Below are 20,600 nucleotides of genomic sequence, written 5' to 3'. Positions count from 1 at the left end.
CAGAACTCGGTATTAACTGAAATTGTTGTAGAGCTATACCTTTGAAGTACATCTAATAGGATGCATTACATATTATTTTCATACTCAAATTCAAATTTGGATTTTCTACTGTTTTGTTTAAAAACCAGGGGTCCCACGTGGCTGAAAGACTGAATGTGATAAGTCATGCAAACTCACTTTTCAGCCATATGGTTTGATCACTTTTAAAATGTTCTCCACATTTGTGGTCAGGCAAGCTCGGAGAACATATAGATCAAAATAAATGTGATAAAATTTCAGAAGCGGACATCAGTGGGTTAAGGCAAAATGGCCAGAGTGAAAAGCATTTGAAATCACTCATTCTTTAAATCACTCCAGCTCGTTTCTGTCCCACTGCGTCTTTCTTTTCGTCGTATTTCTGCATTGTTAAACATATCACATGCTATCATTTCCTTTCCTCTATAATCACTATGATTATCGCATACAGACAGCGCACGATTCAGCTGGAGATACTGCCTACAAAGAGAGAGACAAAGATAGAGAGTGCAAAGAGGTGAGGTGAGAGAAAAGATGCATGAAGGGGGGAGGAAAAAGGAAAAAGAAAACACTCCACAGGCAGACGATACGTGGACTCTGACCTAAAAACCAAAGAATTCATTCCACTTCAGTTGTAAAATGAATGAGAAAAAGAACCGCCACCCACCCCATTCCCCGGAGTCACAGTCTGACAAAAATACTGCTGTGGTATAATACTTTGGTTCGGATTATGCATTTGCTTGTGTTTCAACCTCCGTCGTTTGGAAGTTTCGAGTTCATTTTTTTTTGGTTTGTTTCATTTCAGCGATACAGAAAATCTAAAGTACCTAAGGCAGGGTAACACTGGAGTGAAAGTACGGTTATAAACAGCATTTCCATAAAGAGTTACAGTGGAGAAAAAAATACACTTCGGTATGTGCGTATCAGCCAATCTTAGCTGACCTTCTAAATTGGTGGAATCTGATTGGTTGACGATCTCGATGTGTTGGAATGACGCAACAGTAAGAAATGGGGTGGAGTTTCACCTCTGTTCACTTTTGATTGGCATCTGCTGCGCTCCACACAGCTTTCAGAATGTCTCCACAAAATCAAAAACAAAAATAAAAATTGAATTCAGTTCAATTAGTCATTGAATGTGCAGGCTAGTTTTCATTCTTAATAATCACTCGTCCTCCATTATTCCCCTTGCTCGTTTAGCTCCATATCTGACACCAGGATGTTTTTCTCTGCCTCCTCAGAGGGGGTGGAATTAGTGCGGCTGTACCGAGCACCCTCGTACGACCCAGAGGAGCCAGAGCTTCTCCTCCGGTAGAGATAAACTCCGCCCACCACGAGGGCAATCAGGACCAGCACAGCGAGAAGGATGAACACCAAAGCAGGAAGATGATCCACGTCAGCTATGAACACACAGAGAGAGAGAACCATCCAGATTGTGAGTCAAATTTATTGTATTTATTGACTAACATCATTCCAAACACATGCATTTCAAGAGCTGTTGCAAATTAAAGCAACAATTTAGCAAAAAATCTGACCAAAAGTTTGTCTCTTTAGTTTTCTTTCACATTGTTCTAACTGCAGGCCTAATTTATAACATCTGATTCAAATCGCCTCAAATAGTGAGTCATCTCAAATAGACTTATTTAGTTTCTGACAATGTATGACACACTGTTATTTATAAAAATGGACAAAAGTACAAAAGTACAGACAAAATTAAGAACTCAAGGCTGCTACTATTGACTTTAGCAACCTACTTTTGTTCAAATGTGATTTTTGGCTAAATTATTCCTTTAAAAGCTTCTTTCATGATTAGTATATGATTAGTATCACATTGTAGAGTTAAGCAGAGACAGCACTTACCTGCTACACCTGAAGAATCCAGTCCTATAAGAATAAAGAGTTGAAAATGAAATTTTTTTAAAAGATGATAAAAAAGCAGCTAAGAAACATAATAAAACATGATGCGTGATTCTGTACCTCTTGCTCATTTGCATATTTAGACATAATTGTGTGTGTAAATGTCTTGTGAGTAGGGATGCAATTGTGGGCTGATGCCAATATCTGATATTTATCATGTGCATATCTGCAGATACCCACATGGATACATTTATAATATACTGATATCGGGACTACAGCTACAACATTACAGCATTACAGACAAAATGTCACATTTTGGCTCTGTCCATTTTTATAATCTACATTCTTTGATCCCAGCAGCTGCTCAAATTTACATTGTGCGACAAAAATCATGATGAATGGACCAACAGAAATGCTCCAAAGTTGCCTGAAATAAAATCTCTTTACATGAACTTAATTTAAGGTAAAGAATGTTTTTGCTTTCTCCAGTGAAGCTGTTATTTTGAAGATACGTGTTTTTTGAATTGTACAGCGACGATTATTTTGGTGGGGTTACAAATACATGAATGAATAAAATGCAGATATTTTAGATGCCCTTCTCTTCCAGAATACAATAAATCATAAAATATCGATTTGCAATATCTCTCTGGTGCTGATAAATGGTTTAAGCAATTATCTGCTGACGCTGATATAATATTATCGTGCAGATTTGTGTCCCACCTCGTGGCCGTTTGCAGATGACTCCGTGAGTGCGATTCTTGCAGGATCCAGGTCTCCAGAACCCCGTGTTGCTCTGCACCCAGAAGCAGCTGTTAGCAGAGAGCATGCTCAGATTAGCGTCCTGCTGCTCCCAGTTGGTGTACTCCACCACCGAACTGTCCTGCCACTGCAGACCGCCTCCTGCACACAAACACACACACATAGAGAGAGTTGTGCTCAAAGTTAAAGAAAGAATAAAAAGCCCTGGATCAGTCAAGATGAATGAGGCTGCTCTTACCTCTGGGGTTAAAGGTCATGCCGAGCCACGCGCCATTTGCCTGCTCTTGATAGCCCTGAATGTGCTCCCATACGAAACCATTCTCATTCTCATCCAGCACTGACAACAGCTCCGCTCCCACTGAGAGAGAGAGAGAGAGAGGTAAAGTGAGAGGTATCACAACTGTAACGCGCCAAGCAGATTCAGACGCTCGCAGACGTAAAACTCCAAGGAGGCTTTACTGATAGAATCACAATCCAAAGTCGTCGTCACAAAACAATCATGGGTGAATTCCAGAAAGCACAAAAGAAGCAAACACTCAATCATAACACCAGGTGGAATGTCCAAAAAGGGAGAGGCAAAAACGTAGTCAGGAATACAGGCAAAAGGTCATAAGTCAGAGATCGTACACAATGGCAAATAATCCGAAGGGCAGAGCAAAAAGGGCAAAGTCGAGAAACGAAAGGCAATAAAAAGGTCATACACGAAAAAACATACAATGGAATGAATGCTTAGTAGATCATGCAGTGGATACAATACCTCACAAAGTCCCTATGCTAAAGCCCGGGCTATAAACTAAATTCAGAATTCAGGTGAACGAGAGCGCTGATAGGAGCGCGAAGTCACGTGAGGAGTCAGGTGATCTCCCATAGAATTCTGGGATGTTGAGTCCAGGTTAGTGTCGGCATTGGTTGGCTGTGTGGAGGTCATGTGATCTCCCAGAGGATTCTGGGAGATTGAGTCCGAATCCAACGAGATACTCGGAGGATGCGTGACAACAACAAAAGCAAAAAAACTGTAGCCTGTACAGTGTATACATTAGCCTGCAAGATATTATTAGCGAAGGCCATTTTAACAATTTTAAACATATGGTGCCGGTTTCCTAGATCAACATTACGGATTAAAATTTAGACCAAAACCTGGCCTAAAGCCTGGAAAACTGGCGCAAAGTATTCAAATATCCGAACATGTGATTAACTGGAAATCATGGAGGGTTCACCATTAATTCATTACGTGCAACTAACATAAGAGATGATGCATATCTGATCATTCAGTTGGCTTATTGATTTGTGTTTTAGGTGTGTATGATTGGACATGCTATCAGCTGACCTACAGAATGTTAACTCAGCAAGAAAGAGAACTCTCATGATTATACGCTGCACAAATGTCATAAATAAATATGTCACTATATATATATATATATATATATATATATGCCCTTATTCGAACACCTCAATAAGCAAACACAGACTAGGATGAGTTTAGATATCCATATGTTCAAAAAACAACACCCATTTGTACCTTTAGCCAATTGCGTGTGTGTGTGTGTGTGTGTGTATGTGTATGTGTGTGTGTGTGAGTGTTACCTTTTTTGCAGGTGTGCACGGCATCATGCTGTAGCCGTAGCTGGTTCAGGTTAAAAGCATAACAGTAGTTTCTAAAAGGAATCCAGGGCCAGTCACCCAGCTTCTGAAGGCAATGTCCCGGATACCTCCACCTGTGAGCAATGTCGTGCTCTGAGAACAGAAACATGCAACACACACATAAAACAGATTCTCAGAGGTAAAGTATTTAAACTCATTTCATTTTGATGTGTTTCCCTGTGCTTAAAAAACAAGTACTGGGACAGAATTGTTCACAGTGGTGATGACAGGAACCAGATGTCTGAGAGTTTAAAGCCTCTAAAAGCTTGGGTTTATCACCAAGATTGATTTATGCAGAAATGTTTAAAAATCTGTGGAATTCCCCTTTAAGAACTGAAGCAAATCAAAAATATTTTTATTCAAATTGTATATCAATTTAATCAAAGTCACTGAATAATTCAGTGTAGTTACTGAATAATTTATAATGGTACCTGAATAATTCAAAGTAGTCATTGAATAATTTGTAGGTATGTAATAATAAATCCTAAAACAAACTGCAGAACAATAACCCTGCAGTTTAAGGGGTTAAATTTCTGCATCAGCCTTACAAAAACACTCTCTCACTCACACACACACACACACACACACACACACACACACACACACACACACACACACACACACACCCTACCTGTATTAATTTCACAGATGGCTGCGTCTAATTTAGCATCACAAGCAGACACAGTCCATTGGCCCCTGGGAGTCATGTGACCACAGCCAAACACCTGATTGGGCTCTCCATCCTGCCAGTCACTGAAGATGACATCCTCTTCACCCAGCCATCTGTAGCTCCGACCCTAACAAAACAGAGGTGTCATTTATATATGTTTGAGAAGACATTTAAATTTTCACTGGGAACTCATAAACTGAACAGCACCGCCTCACCCCGTCGTTATGCAGGGCGATCCAGGCAGGTTTGCGGAGCGTACTGAGCAGGAGTGTGAGGTATGCGTGCTGCCGCGGGTCTCTTATTGCAGCCAGACTGCCATTAACAGACTCACACACCTGCAGAGCCCCCTTCCAGTCCAGTCGCTTCTGTAACAAACGATACTGAACCCCTTGAAACTCCAATGGCCCATCTACCGCAGGGGGGAGTGGGTCCACACCAGGGGGTATAGCACGGTCTGAACACACATACAAATACATTCTTTTTATACAATGTCAGGATATGCGGTCATACTTATGTCCCATACATACATATACTCAAATAGCATTTCTGTGCATCATTAAAAGAGATGAAACTGACACATGAACCCACACCAGCAGGATTTTGCATTTGGTTGTAGTCACAGATTTCAAAACAGGAGGCAAAACAGTTTTTCTTTACTGCTAGGACTTGCAACTCTTGGATTTAAGTATTTGGATTTGTAATTGAACTACCTGATGGACTACAATTACCATAAACACTAGAACTTAGCCTGAGCTAAGCAGTATATAAAAGCAGTAGGACAAAATATTTGAATAGAGTGCTGAGAATGAACTACTACCCAAATAATATCTGCTCTGTGGTGGGTCCTGACCATTGAAGAACAAGGAGAAAGGGGGCTAACAAAGAGAATGCAGAGAAACAGATGGACTACAGTCTGTAATTGTAGAACTACCTGTGCACCTATATGGTCAGTGAAGCTGATAAATAGTAGTAAATAATGGAGTGGACTTTGTGTGTGGCCAGTTGTTGTGTGTGTGTGTGTATATATATATATATATATATATATATATATATATATATATATATATATATATATATATATATATATCAAGATTATTTATATATGATAAAATGTATACACACCCTTAGTCCTGCTTAGTTTGTCAGAACACTTTGTGCTAAAAATGTATGAAAACAGCCACACTCATCCACAAAGGTTTGGTTTTTAATTTTGAAATCTAAAGAATTCAAACATCTAATATCCCAAAACAACTAGAATATAATAATAGAACAATATATTCCTATTTTTTTCATTAAACCCAAACTGTACGCTCTGCATACCTAGCACCAGAACAGAAGAAAAGCCAGGCATTTAAATCCTTCATGTAAGTATGAAAACCCTGCAACACAGCATGGACTTCCATGTAGCTGTGATACCAAACTGACAGAATGAGGTAGTGGCTACAGAGGAATGTTGTTTTACTGACCTAGTTATGCTGTTCTACAATAATTTGACTTTGCTGCTTAATAAGGAGAACATACCAGTACCTATGTCATTCCCTAATTGAACATGTACGTATATGATTATGACTTCGCTGTGAGCGAGTTACCTTTGTTCTTCATGCAGATGTAGCCATGTTTCTCTCCTTCACAGCTTCGAGATGACCACATCCCTGTGGTTCTGTGAGGACTACTGTGCAGAAGCACCACACAGTTACGCTAGTAAAACACACAAATACACACACAAACAAAAAAGAATATAAAGAGAGACATCAAAAAAAAAGACACTGATAATAAGCCTGCACAATATCAACAAACTATGAATATTGCAATTATACTGCTATATATGATATTCACGATATGCCTATGTCACAATGTAACAGTTAAAGGCTGGACTACATTGCTTTGATACATAGATTCATCAAAACACCCATAAAAACACTCAAACACATGAACTGTGAATGGACAAGACGCTCACAGAACATTGCATAAATAAACTGACTGGTTGGATGGCTCATTTGCATATTGCAGATTTCTTATTTGCATATTGCACATTTCTTAAGGCCAATATGGCAAAAATGATACTAACTAAATATTTATGTGACAGAATAAAAAACAGGCAAATAAGAATTACAGAAGAACAGATCATCAAGAAAGTAAAGATTAAAACTGGTAGAAAGCAACTGAGGTTGGATGGATAGATGGATGGATGGATAGTTATGAGAAGTAAGAGGAAGAACTACTGGTTAGATGGTTTAATTAGGGAGTTTTAGAACACTTTTCTAGTACCGAGTTTTTGTTGTGTCCACTCTTGTCCACAGGCTCCCCAGGAGCCCAGTTTGTGTAGCTAAGCAACCCAGGCTCTGCCCACTTGAACTGTCCTTGAGAATCTGAGGTAAGCCCCACCCACAGATGGAAACTGGTGTTGGGCAGCAGAGTCACCAGGAAGGCTAAGGCAGACAAAGGTGTGGAAGAGTGCGAATAGAGAAAAAAAATATGTTAAACAAAAGAAATTTGTCTGTCACACAGTTCGCTGAAGGATTATCTTTATTGCCAACTGCTATCCTGTTGTTTTGGGGTTCCACAAGGGTGGGCTCTAGGCCACATTCAGATTATTAAAACCATGCTCTTCGCCTTGGCTCGCATTAAAGAGAAGGCAGCTTGAGTTCATTTTGTGTAAGATTCAAGCATGCTTCTTTGTAAACCCAAACTACATGATCAGCACATTAGGCATGCCTTGGACCACAGAGGAGAAACCAGACATTTAAGGCCTTCATAAGTATTTAAAACCCTGCAACACAATATATGAATTTCCATGTAGCTGTGATACCACACTGACAGAATGAAGTAGTGGCTACAGAGGAATGACAGACACCAGTGTTTCACTGGCCACAATACTGCATAACGTTACTTTAACCCTTAAGGTCTCCATACATTTCTTGTAGAGATGATATTTACCAGGCTTAGGCCAACAATATGACGTTAGGGCGGAGAAAGCTAACAACCGCAGACGCTGTGCATAGGCACATGGCAGCTGGGGGAACTCCACGGCCAAACACACTATGTGGCAACGCCTGTGATTGGACGGTGTTTTGGCCCAGCTAAAATAAAACCTTAGAAAGTATGCACGATTATAAGCTTGTGATGGTGGTTTTGGTGTCGCACAAGCCTCACAAGCTACATTTTTCTGGAAGTACACTGAGGCCATTAGAAGTCACAGTTAGTACAACATCAAAAGCATATTGTAATCATATATTAATTGCTGTCATTTGTAGCTCACTGAAACAAGAAGAGAAGTATCTCTGAATGTGTGAATTTTAAACCTTCAATTCCCACCACTACCTCTACTTTATAACCCTTAACTACATGCTTTATAACTACTTTATAACCTTATCTTTGTTTCCAACACTGAAGGTGCCTCAAGTTGGCTTTCCAATGCCACTCTTGTTCTCACAGGTGGCCGCATATGCTGTCCAGATTTGACCAGAGAATATAAAAAAATCCACTGTATATGTATCGTCGTTTTGTTACATACATTTATAAGTTTCTCTTCCATATTTGTGTAATACTGTAGGGAATAAGAACGAAATGCAAAGAATGAAAGGAAGAAAAAGTTCAGAGAGGTAGGGCTGGGGACTTTGGAACCCCGCTTCTACGATTAGTCCAAGAAATTTCTTTAAGACAATCATTTAATTTAGACTGTTGCTCCATCTCATCGTAATTCATTCGCATAAAACTGAGATAATTTTAGCTCAATTTATCACGTCATTTTGCTGCTGTGTTGCTTGTTACTAGGTCGTGGCTACACATCACCTGCTCCCTTAGGAAATGACTTAAAATAATTTTATTTTGCTTGACATTTTCAATACAAAAGAGACATTCATTTATTTGCATGTTTGTGTGTGTCTGTACCTTGTTCAATGTGACTGGGCACTGTAGTTAGTTTTGCCTCTTGAGACTGGCACATCATGTTGGCGGCAGACCAAGTGACACGCCTCAATTCCTCTTGCCCAAACAACTTGTAACACTAGCAGAGAGGGGAGGGGTCAAAATACAGAATATAAACACAAATAGACAAATTTAATTGTTCTATAATGTTTAGGCTAATCATTACAGAAAGTATTCAGCGTTCACGTTCAATAAAGCACCACTGAGGATGATGTTCTACAGAAGTACTACTGAGTAGAAAGTTATGTCTTTACTTTGTGAAGGAACGGACTCCAGCCATCAGGACAGCCTGCTGGGATGAGGGGCGGAGTCGGGGTGGGTGGGGGCGTGCCCGTGACATTTACTCTTTTACAAACATATGGCAAATCTATATGACACTTCTGTTCCGCCCATTCACCTGAGAGGGAGAGAAACTGAGAGTAAGTTTTACTGAATTTTAGCTGTTATGCTACCAAAAATATTTGTGATATTAGATATTATATACTAACATACACTGGAATGGCTTTTACTGTTCGATTAGTAACACTTTATGACATTATCTTCTTTTGGGAACTGGACTTTGACCAAATAGTGAAAGCAAAATGCATTTCTTTTTTACTCCTGTATCGAAAATGTATTGTGTCATGGTAAAAAAAACATGATACATATTGTCTTACGACATGTACTGCATTAGATGTCACGCCTCTAGTGTATGTAAAAGAGAGACACAATGCACACTGCCGAACCTTTAGACCCAGATATGTAGACACACTTGGAGTCTCTAGTGAGGGGGCGAGGTTGCCCAGGTCCCCAGGACACATAGTTGAGCACAGAGTGATCAGACCACCTGTATCGGCCATCGTTCTCAAATGTGTGCAGTCCAATCCAATAAGGATCACTGTCCATTCTTGACACCTGGAGACATACATACACAGAAACACACTTTTCTGAAATAGAAGGTAGAAGTGGGTTGTTCGCTTCACAAGATATCTTTATAACATTTCACACTGTAGGATGTTTATGCTTATCAGAGTATATTGATATGTGTGGATATCTTTAAAGCAATAGTTGAGGGAAAAAAAATCAAATTTACACAATTTTCCATTTACTTCAAATGTAGTCACTCACCCAAACTGTGCCCTGCTTCTTTAATTTTGCACTGGAGCAACAAGGCTAATGTAGCGAAGACGTGATGGACGCTTATAGCCACTTGTTAGCATGGTGCAAGCTGCATGCCTAAATCATCACATACTTTCCTTAAACCATGACAAGTAATGTTGAATAGACCCGCTTAAGTGCTTTCTGACACTGTATGACATACTGTTATCTATAAAAATGGAAAAAAAAATGTATGTCACACAGCAGCCATTCTGAAGCCTGGACTCTGTCTGTACGTTTGTCTGGTTTTATAGATAACAGTATGTCATACAGTTTGAGGCAAATACACTCATCGTCAAAAAAAGTTGCACCCAGAAGGAAGTGTCGGATTGCAGTGCTATTCAGAATAAAGACAAAGGTTACCAGACTGATATGGGCAATATTTATTAAGCTACACATACAGAAGTATTGTCTCTCAGTATGGCGTCGGGCCACCATGTTTGCTAACGAAACATGCCAGACGTCTCGGCATGGAGTTGTAGATGTTCCTAATGGATAATCCATCCCATGCAGCTTGAATATTCTCACACAGTTCCTGCAGATTTTGTGGTAGGGGTGGAGTGTTAGTAGCATGTCCAATAGCATCCCACACATTTTCAATCGGGGACAGAACTGGCGATGCGGCTGGCCATGGCACAGTATCTGTGTCTTCAAGGCAAGCTCTTGAGACGGCAGCAGTATGCGTACGAGCGTTGTCCTGCTGGAATAGTGCACCGGAGTATGAGTTCAGAAAAGGTAGAGCCATTGATTGCAGAACCTCTTTAATGTAACGGTGGGCTGTCAAAGTGCCTGTAATGAAGTCCAAAGGCGATCTTGCATCGTATGAAATTGCAACCCACACCATGACATCAGGCCTTCTGGACGCGTGACGCCTGACAACAAACCGTTCATCTTGACGCTGACCACGGTGCCTCCTCACACAGATTCGTTGGTCATCTCCACCAAGACAAAAATGGGACTCGTCACTGAAGATGACCCGCTGCCATTCTGAGTCACTCTATGACATTCTGGCACAACGCCATTGCAGTCTTTGGCGACATTGATGTGGTGTTAAGGGCAGTTGTCTAAACAGTCTGCGTGCATGTAGTCCTGCGCCGTGCAGCCGTCTGCCAATAGGGCTGGCACTAACAGGATGACTCATGTGACCCCTCTAGAACTCTTCCGACTGCTCGAATTGCTTTCGAACTCTTCTCCGAGGCATACTTTGTTTGGAAAGGATGCTACCAACATAAAAGCACGAGTCAGAATTGAAAGCACGTGCAACGGGACGACCTTATATAGTCAGTCAGGTACAGCGACAAGGCCCATCCTTGCTTATGTCATTTGTGCGGTCAAGCGTGAAACTTGAATCATTTGCACATCTTACGATGTCAAACCTACCCACAAAGTTTCATTCCTTTTGGTTGATTCCTTTTGGGTGCAACTATTTTTTATAGATAAGTGTATGTGATGATTAGGCAGGTAGTTTTAAGAATGCATGCTAAACACTATCAGCAGAGATTTGCTCTTAAAAAATATATGGAGATTAGAAAGGTGTTTAGATTTGACCGATGTTTCAAACTGATATTTGATATGTTTATTGTACTCTGGAACAGCAGACTGTTTTGGGTACGCTGGACTCTTGTATGAAAATGTTTGCATTTTATACAAATACCCATAATGATCCATAAATCCATAATGAGAATTTAGGTTGATCTACTCCAAATTTGTCCAAATTTATCTGCATCAGTATCAGAATCGACAGATACGTGTGTGAAAAATATCAGACATCAGCACTGGCCCACATTTCTCATATGCGTGTATCCCTAGTTTGTATGATACTAATTCCTACAGTTTAAGCTTCTATTACTTGTTACTGTACCAGCCTCATAGCTGCAGTGCAAAATCAAAGAAGTAAACTTTAGACACGGAACATGTTGCTGAATGACTACATTTGGAGGAATGGAGGAAATTGTAAAAATGTTTTTTTTACAAAACTTAACCTTTAAATGACTGACGCAAAAATCTGTGTGTACCTTGTGCACGATGCTTGCCACAAACTGTCTCTCTTCGATAGAGTGTATGGAGGCGAGGGAGGCGGAAAACCAGGAGCAAATCCTCCGGGCCTGTTTCCATGTGGAACGATGCGGAAACAGCTTGTACTGGGCCTCTTCGAAATTCACCCACTCAAGACCAGAGTCTACACACCAGGGTACAGACACATGGACACAAAACATATTCCATATATTTACCATAAAGTTTTACTGAGCTTGTTTAATTTTTGGTGAAACACAAATAAGAACGTCACCATCTTGAGTAATTTACAGATTTTTACCTATTTTTTTCCCCAGTCTAGCCATGGCCAAATGCATTCGCTAGCTAGGTTTCCCCTTGTCACACAGTGCTACCAAGATGGGAGGATGAGGGCTAGCACATGCTTCCTCCGAGACAAAGCAAGCCACTGCATATTTTGGACCCATTGCTATTTTAGTGTCAAACATCATTGGGTAGCTCAACATGCTTGAAGGAGAGCGCTAACTGGCAATTCTGTCATGTCACCTAGTAGACGCCCACAATGGCTAGCATCGTGCTAAATGATGGGGGAGAGGCAGGGCCATCTACTTATGCAATCTCGGACTCCCGACCACAAATGGCTGTGGCATCGCCAGGGATTGAACACACAATCTTCAGTTTCCCAATTATTTTGATGATTAATTAAGTAATCAGAGCTTTTAAAAAAGGCAGATATTAAAAGTGAAACAATAAGCATCCACACACAGCCTCTGAGATTCCAAAATACAAGACAGCTTTTAAAGACTTCATTAAAACATAAAAAATGTGTGTCTATAAGGGTGTTTCTTACTGTAAGAGAGAAACTCTTATCAATTATTTTTTAAATCTGAGTAATTGTTTAATTGATTAATCTTAACAGATCTAATTCATACTGGCTCTTCCACACATACAAGAACACACTTTCACACTGGATGCTCAGACAGATTACAGTGAGCTGTTGTGAAATGGACACACTCTCAGTCCACAACATACACACACTGTGTCACACAAACCGACACAAACACACAGAAATACACACTAAAGATGATCCAGCATTACAGACCTTCAGCTGTCTCAGGCTCCAACTCCGCTTTTCCTGAATCAGACAAGACACAAACATTTAGACTCAAATAACCAGTGTGTGTTTGTCTGAGTGTGGTAAGTGTGTGTGTGTGTGTGTGTGTGTGTGTGTGTGTGTGTGTGTGTGTATGACAGAGAGAGAGAAAGAGAAATATTACCTTTGGGTATTTTGCAGATCCAGTCCAGTTCAGTGTCACATTCTGTCTTTAGCCAGTTCATGTCTGCAGGGTTCGCTGCTCCACACTGTGCTGAGCTATACGGACCCCTGCCAAAGTTCTGATAGGACACCTGAGAGAGAGAGAGAGAGAGAGAGAGAGAGAGAGAGAGAGAGAGAGAGAAATAGAAATGCTTCAGCCTTATAAAGATATACAATACTGTGCAAAAGTCAGAGACCACCCCTCATTTATTTAATTTCCCGTCAAAATAATTTTCGGGACTTCAGATTTGCAGTATCTTCTATCTGATCTCCTCAGAAATATCTCCTGGAAAATAAATTATGAGGATGATATGAGTACAGAAAGCCATTACTTACACTGTTATTCAAAAGTTTGAAATCAGTGTTAATATTTAACAATAAAAAACAATTTTTCTGAAGATAAATTTATAAAATGAATCTAATTTGAAGCTAGTTTTCTACATCTTCGTAGGTTTATAATAATTAGCGGCAAGCTGTAAAAATATGATTTGTCTGTCACTCCGGGAATTTGTGATCACAGATTCATGTAAATTCAATCAACTCAATAGCTTGACATTTTTTTTTCCTCCAGTGCATTTCAATGCATTATTACTGTACTAAATGTCAAATAACATGGATAAGATGATTCTAAAATGACTAGGAAAGCTGTAAAACACTGAGAATGAAGTTATCATAAGATTAATATTCAGAATACTTTATGTATCAAATTTACTTGATGGGAAATTACCATAAATAGATCATTACAGTATACTTTTTATCATCTCATATTGAAATAATCTTGTCTTTAAAAACTGAATAAAACATCTAAAAATACCTTCTGGTGTTTATAATATTTTAATTTAGTGCATAATATTTCAATCTACACTGTATAAGAGTAGAACAGGCTCACTTACAACTGTTCTATCACTCCATGTCCAGCTGTCGCTGTTCCGGCGGGATAAACCAATCCAGATCCAGTGACCCTCCTCATCCCTACACACACAGCCAGTCAAAACACACACACACACACACACACACACACACACATAGCCGTAAGTACTCCTGTTCGTAATTGCTCATGCATGAGTGCAGAGTGAAATTTATGACTTTTGTCATTGGCTCACATTTTTGGGACCAAGGCCCAATCCCATTTCACCCCTTGCCCCTACCACTTAGCCCTCAGCCCTCTGTTTTGCATGTTCACGTCTAGGGTTAGAGTGTTCCGATTTTTATTGAGATGGAGGGGTAGGGCGAAGTGTTAGGGCTACATGGCCCTCCAAACGGAGGTTTTTCAGAGACACACTCCAAACAGAGTGTTATGAGAAAAAAAAGAAAAACTGGCAAGATGGCTGCGCGAGCGACCAAAGAAACCCACAAATGTGAGCATTTTCTCCATTAAAAATTATGATAATCATTGTATTATCTTACTTTAATGTTGTTTCAATGTATTATGGTCATTTTCTTCATAACAAGCATAAAAAATCGCTAATAGCATGCCAATATCTCAGTAGCTAGCTAGCTAACTTTCCCGTTCCACCTTAAATGGTGCAGCAGTCACATTCTGGCGCTTAAGGCGTCAGAACTGCTGGAACGGGAAAATTCGAACGAGAAGCTGGTGAATGGCTGACTTCAGCTTCGTATCACCAAAGAATTAGGGTGGGCGATAATAAATAATTGTCTTAAACCCCCTCTTTTAAGGCATTTGAATGCCCTAAATGTAACTAAAGCCCAGCAGCAAAGTTACTGAACTTTTCCCTTCTCTGCTATCACGGAAGACGGGCCGGGTCGCCTACAGAGCACCGCTAGTAGCCTGTTAATAAAGCAATGCTCTTTTAATTTGAGGGTTGTCCCATTTCGTATGGTAAGATTTCAACCACTACCCCTTGTAACTCCAGTTCAAAGGGGTTAGGGTGACACTTGAAAACAAGGGGTAGGGGTAAAAAGAAGAAATGGGATTGGGCCCAAGAAAGTCTCCATGAAGCAAATATGGTGGCATTCAAGACATACTTCTGGGAGCCATGCACCACTGAGCAATTCTATTGAAAACAATAAGCACTAATGCTAAGTCTCGCCGAAGTCCTATACTACCTCTATGGTATCATATGAACATTATAGAGCATTATGAAGTATTTTTAAGTCAACAATGCATTGACAGTAAAATGTCAAAATGACTGCATGTATTGCGGCCATTTTAGCAAATTGTGTATATCCATTTTTAAACAATTTAAATAATTTGAAAACACCAGCTGCCCTTTACATTTTGGGAAAACTTCATGATTAGTGACTCCTGTGAACTCCTGCAAACTTACCATTGCGGAGATATAAAGTTCTCGTCCAGCCACGAAGGTATATACATTAAAGAGCATTATAAAGCATTTTTAATAATGGCATAGTGAGTATAAAACAACACATCAGCAATTGTTTCATAATCTTCATCCTTGACAAATCATCTAAAGTCGCTGCAGCCCTACTTCACAGGCAAACGCAGCTACTCAGAACAATGCAGTAAAGCCACGTACACACACAAATACACACACACTCCCTTTCACAACCACACTCACCCGAAGGCCTCATGAAGGACCTGAAAGACGAAGGCTTCCTCATCTGAGTTGCCAAAGCTGGCCAGCTCAGCACCGTGCTTCTGACAAAACATATGAGCCTGGATCCACGTCAGCTTCTTCTCCAGCTCCCCCGCTTGGAAGACCTGCAAGAGTCAGCAGTGAGAACACACACATACACACGCCTGCAGCCAATGACAATCCCACAAACGTTCTACAACCCACAAAAAACAGTGTTGGGAAATATATATCGCCTGTATTAGCACTAGCGTCACACATCCATCCATCATCTTAACCGCTTATCCTTCTGGGTCGCGGTTAGCGTCACACAATGATGCTTATTTTAGCTTTAGCATGATTTATACACAACAAAAAACATAAACCACATCGACTATAAGTGACTTTATATACAAGACAGGCACTAAATAAACAAAACAAACAAACAAATAAATCATTGTATGTCACTTACTGGGCACTTCAGATTATTTTGAAAGGACATAATATTCAAAGTACATCTTACACAATATTTCCTTTCTGGAAATGTGCTTTGTGGTTAGTTCATGTTTATAATACTGATCCTTTGGCGTAAATTTTTTGTAGCAAAACAGACCAAAACAGTTCAATATGCAAATTATGTCAGGTCTGTTAGAGATTCTTTTAGTGTAGAAGATCACTTATCAGGAACGTCTGGGTTCTAGGTATCTAGAGTCAGAAGTTTCAAAAAGTCAAATAATAAATTATGATTTTTGATAAACAATTTAGCTTTTCTCCAACATTATATGTTCTCATATTGAAGAACCATGAGATGACTGAACAGAGATGGAGACTCAAATCAGTGACTGGGACACGAGTCGCATGGTGACCTGATTCGTAACTCACCTTGGACTCGTGCTTAACTGACTCCTGACCTGGCTCGTGCTTAACTGAATTACGATTCGACTCAGACTCAAGTTTAACTGAATCCCAACTAGATTCAGACTTGCACTTAACGGACTCCTGACTCATCTCAGACTCACGGCTAACTGACTCCTGACTCGTCTTAGACTCGTGGTTAACTGACTCCCAACTCATCTCGGACTCACGCTTAACTGACTCCCAACTCATCTCTGACCCACGCTTAACTGACTCCTAACTCATCTCAGACTCACACTTAACTGACTCCCAACTCATCTCAGACTCTCGCTTAACTGACTCGCAACTCATCTCAGACTCACGCTTAACTGACTCACAAATTAACTCAGACTCTCACTTAACTGACTCCCAAACAGACCCATGACTTGAAAAAAATCAGCCAGGGGGAAAAAAAGCACAAGCGAAACTGACTGAATAAAGAGCGCCAACAATAATACAGTAAATAAATACAACCATACATGTGCAAATTTGCCTTTTAGTTTTACTATGGTCATGCACAGTGCATTATGGGTACTGTAGTCAATTTAAGTTATTACTTTGGCAACTGCAGTCACTGCTGTGATGCAGAACACTCTTTTTTCACTTTTTCTCGTTGGCACCATGTTTTTTGTTTAATAAATGAACTGTCTGCAATAATGCTGAATACTTCACCAACATTCCAGTCCAACTCAACCTTTTGATAAAGGAGAGATGCCAAGGTCCGTTCAGTACTGCTTCAAATGAGTCTTTTATTATGGAACATCTTTCAGTCTGAAGGACAGAACTAAAGCACTTCTCGTAGTAAATGTGTTTAAGGGAATGAGGCAAAACTAGCAGTAGCTAATTCAGCTGTAGTTGTCAGTGAATCTACCTGAAGCACCATATTTTCTGCACTCTGTCATGAAAGGCTTGTTATTTGGCAGGAGCAGCTTATGACAAACTGAAATTCTCTACTAAAGACTCAAGACACGACTCGACTCAATCTGCCTCAGGCTGAATGGTTTTCTGTAATGTAAGGCTTGTTATATAAAGCGGTGTCAGACTTGACAGATACAGCTAATAATGAGACTGAAATTCTGTACTAAAGACTCGAGACTCAACTCAGACTTACACCTCAGAGACTCGAGACTCGACTGGGACTCACACCTCAGAGACTCGAGACTCAACTCAGACTTACACCTCAGAGACTCGAGACTCGACTGGGACTCACACCTCAGAGACTCGAGACTCAACTCAGACTTACACCTCAGAGACTCGAGACTCGACTGGGACTCACACCTCAGAGACTCGAGACTCAACTCAGACTTACACCTCAGAGACTCGAGACTCGACTGGGACTCACACCTCAGGGACTCGAGACTCAACCCAGACTTACACCTAAAAGACTCAAGACTCGACTGGGACTCACACCTCAGAGACTCGAGATTCAAGTCAGACTTACACCTAAGAGACTCGAGACTCGACTGGGACTCAAACCTTAGAGACTCAAGACTCAATTCAGACTTACACCTAAGAGACTCGAGACTCGACTGGGACTCACACCTCAGAGACTCGAGACTCAACCCAGACTTACACCTAAGAGACTCAAGACTCGACTGGGACTCACACCTCAGAGACTCGAGACTCAACTCAGACTTACACCTAAGAGACTCAAGACTCGACTGGGACTCACACCTCAGAGACTCGAGACTCAACTCAGACTTACACCTCAGAGACTCGAGACTCGTCTGGGACTCACACCTCAGAGACTCAAGACTTGATTCAGACTCGCACCTCAGAGACTCGAAACTCGACTGGGACTCACACCTCAGAGACTTAAGACTCGACTTCAACTCGCACCACAGAGACTTGAGCCTCAACTCAGACTCGAGACTCGACTCAAACATCTCAGAGACTGGACACTTGAGTCAGACTCACACCTTAGAGGCCACAGCGTCAACTCAGACTCACACCTCAGAGACTCGAAACTCGACTCAAACATCTCAGAGACTGGACACTCGAGTCAGACTCACACTTTATGCTGGCCTTACACCAAACGACTTTTCAAGGGATTTCGCTGTCTCAGACAAATATCCAATGTCGAAATAAAATCATGAGGGTCTTGCTAGAGTCGCGTCGTCTCAATCGTTTAGTGTAAGGTGGTCAAGATGGTGGTCTTAAGTCAGTCTTTTTGCCGTCTGGACGCCACGACAAAATCAACCGTGTTTAATATTATCGTAAGTTTTAAGTCTTGGCTCACGCAAATAGTGACGCGCCAGGGGTGCGTGTGAGTACTTGCGAGCTCCACTTTAATACAATAATCATATTAACTTGAATGTAAACTGCCTGCTTTAATATTTTAGGTTCACTGAGGTAACAGTGATGTAATGAAATGCACAGAGGACTTTAAGAACGACATTATTGAAGAATCATCGATTTTTTTTCCTATTTTGCTTCCTGTTACACTGTTTGTTTTTTATGGTTTAGTTCATAATATCCAATCAACAATGCTGAATCGCTGCATGTTGTGTTGATGTGTAAATCTTCATATCAAATTTAAAAAGTATCTGCACTTTTTACAGGTTAATTAAAAGATTCTGGGTGATGATCTGCCAGAATATGCAGTTCTACAGTGAACTGGGCTGAGCCTCAGATCCTGACATGTTCAGCCAGTGTATCTTCCCATCTGTATCACTATAGAGTGGAAGGAAAAGTGTTTATCTGCTTGTGAATGTCCACCAGGTGCATGATGGGGAATAATCTCAAAAATCTAGTTGCAGTCTTGTAAATAGTGACACTGCAAGATTCCTAGTCTTTGCAAAATCATAGTCTGTGACTAAAAACCGTGACACTGTCTTTAGGTGTGAGATGGTGTAAGACTTCGGTCTTTCAAAAGTCTTTTCAAAGTCTTTTCAAAGTCTTCTAGTGTATGGATAGCATTAGAGGCCACAGTGTCAACTCAGACTCAGTTAGGGGTTTTTGGCTGTGCTCATGGCTTGGAGAGGAGATGAGCACCATTAAATCTCACAAAGCTCTCTGAAAAGACCAGATGGGCAGACAGCAGCTACTAATCAACAAGCCAGAACGGTTGAGGCCCAGATTAAGACTGACCCCGCATCCAACTTGCAAGCTCCAGGGTGGGAGTGACCAGTGTGCTACTAGAGCCAATTCCACCAATTCCACTATCAAGCTACCACATAAGAAGTGTTGCAGAAAAGTGGCAAGAAAAAATAAAGGTAAGCTCAAATTTACAAGTACAGTCTAGTTATTTAGATATAATAAATGTTTTTATCATTTAGTAAATTTATCACATTTGGTATTGTAATAAACTCTTTACAAACTTGCCCTTTTTAAGCCAAACAGTACGATGTGACAAGGCTAGTAAGTAGACATTAGCTGAGGTGAAAACAGGCACATTTGACTTTATGTTGCCTTTTTCAGCGTAAAATTCAAGTCACATGTGACCTACTATGGGTTTTTGTGGACAGGGTCTAGGTTTCTATATAGTACATTAACAGTAAGATGCTAAGTGGTGCTTCTTTGTGTCCAGCGTTCAGTAGGCCGCTCTACCAGTGACATGGAAACATCAACAGATATTCTTATTGATATATTCAACAGAAATATAATTCAAAATGTAATTGTTTCAAAATATTTAAAAATTCCAATTGAATTAAAAATAATAAAGACTGAAACTGCTTTTGTGATAACCTGTTGCCATGGCTTACTAAATTTAGAAAATACTGATGATGAATTTAATCAATACCGCCTACTACGTGTACTGAAAAAAATCCATTTAAATATAACACAAGATCAACACCATTATTATCCAGAGAAAGACAGTTGTATTAAAGTAATAAATTTCATTAATGTCTACACATTTCAA

General features: G+C 40.3%; 1 protein-coding gene across 1 annotated transcript in view; it reads right to left on the bottom strand.

The window, feature by feature from the left end:
• Positions 1–1,099: 1,099 nt before the first annotated feature.
• Positions 1,100–20,600, bottom strand: part of mrc2 (mannose receptor, C type 2) — a 55,265-nt gene continuing 35,764 nt past the window's right edge. The window contains exons 13-29 of the mRNA XM_036589863.1: positions 15,851–15,993; positions 14,204–14,282; positions 13,273–13,402; positions 13,098–13,130; positions 12,019–12,182; positions 9,592–9,760; positions 9,121–9,263; positions 8,831–8,945; positions 7,208–7,368; positions 6,529–6,637; positions 5,155–5,393; positions 4,901–5,066; positions 4,213–4,362; positions 2,867–2,986; positions 2,590–2,769; positions 1,873–1,896; positions 1,100–1,412 (exon numbers count right to left, since the gene is read on the bottom strand). Of these exons, the coding sequence (XP_036445756.1) occupies positions 1,192–1,412; positions 1,873–1,896; positions 2,590–2,769; positions 2,867–2,986; positions 4,213–4,362; positions 4,901–5,066; positions 5,155–5,393; positions 6,529–6,637; positions 7,208–7,368; positions 8,831–8,945; positions 9,121–9,263; positions 9,592–9,760; positions 12,019–12,182; positions 13,098–13,130; positions 13,273–13,402; positions 14,204–14,282; positions 15,851–15,993 (2,346 nt within the window). The 3' untranslated portion in view covers positions 1,100–1,191. The remainder of the gene's footprint in view (positions 1,413–1,872; positions 1,897–2,589; positions 2,770–2,866; positions 2,987–4,212; positions 4,363–4,900; positions 5,067–5,154; positions 5,394–6,528; positions 6,638–7,207; positions 7,369–8,830; positions 8,946–9,120; positions 9,264–9,591; positions 9,761–12,018; positions 12,183–13,097; positions 13,131–13,272; positions 13,403–14,203; positions 14,283–15,850; positions 15,994–20,600) is intronic.

Source organism: Colossoma macropomum, unplaced genomic scaffold (assembly GCF_904425465.1).
Source record: "Colossoma macropomum unplaced genomic scaffold, Colossoma_macropomum, whole genome shotgun sequence".
NCBI lineage: Eukaryota > Metazoa > Chordata > Actinopteri > Characiformes > Serrasalmidae > Colossoma > Colossoma macropomum.
Note: the sequence above shows the minus strand (reverse complement) of the source record. Positions and strands in the feature narration are given on the sequence as shown.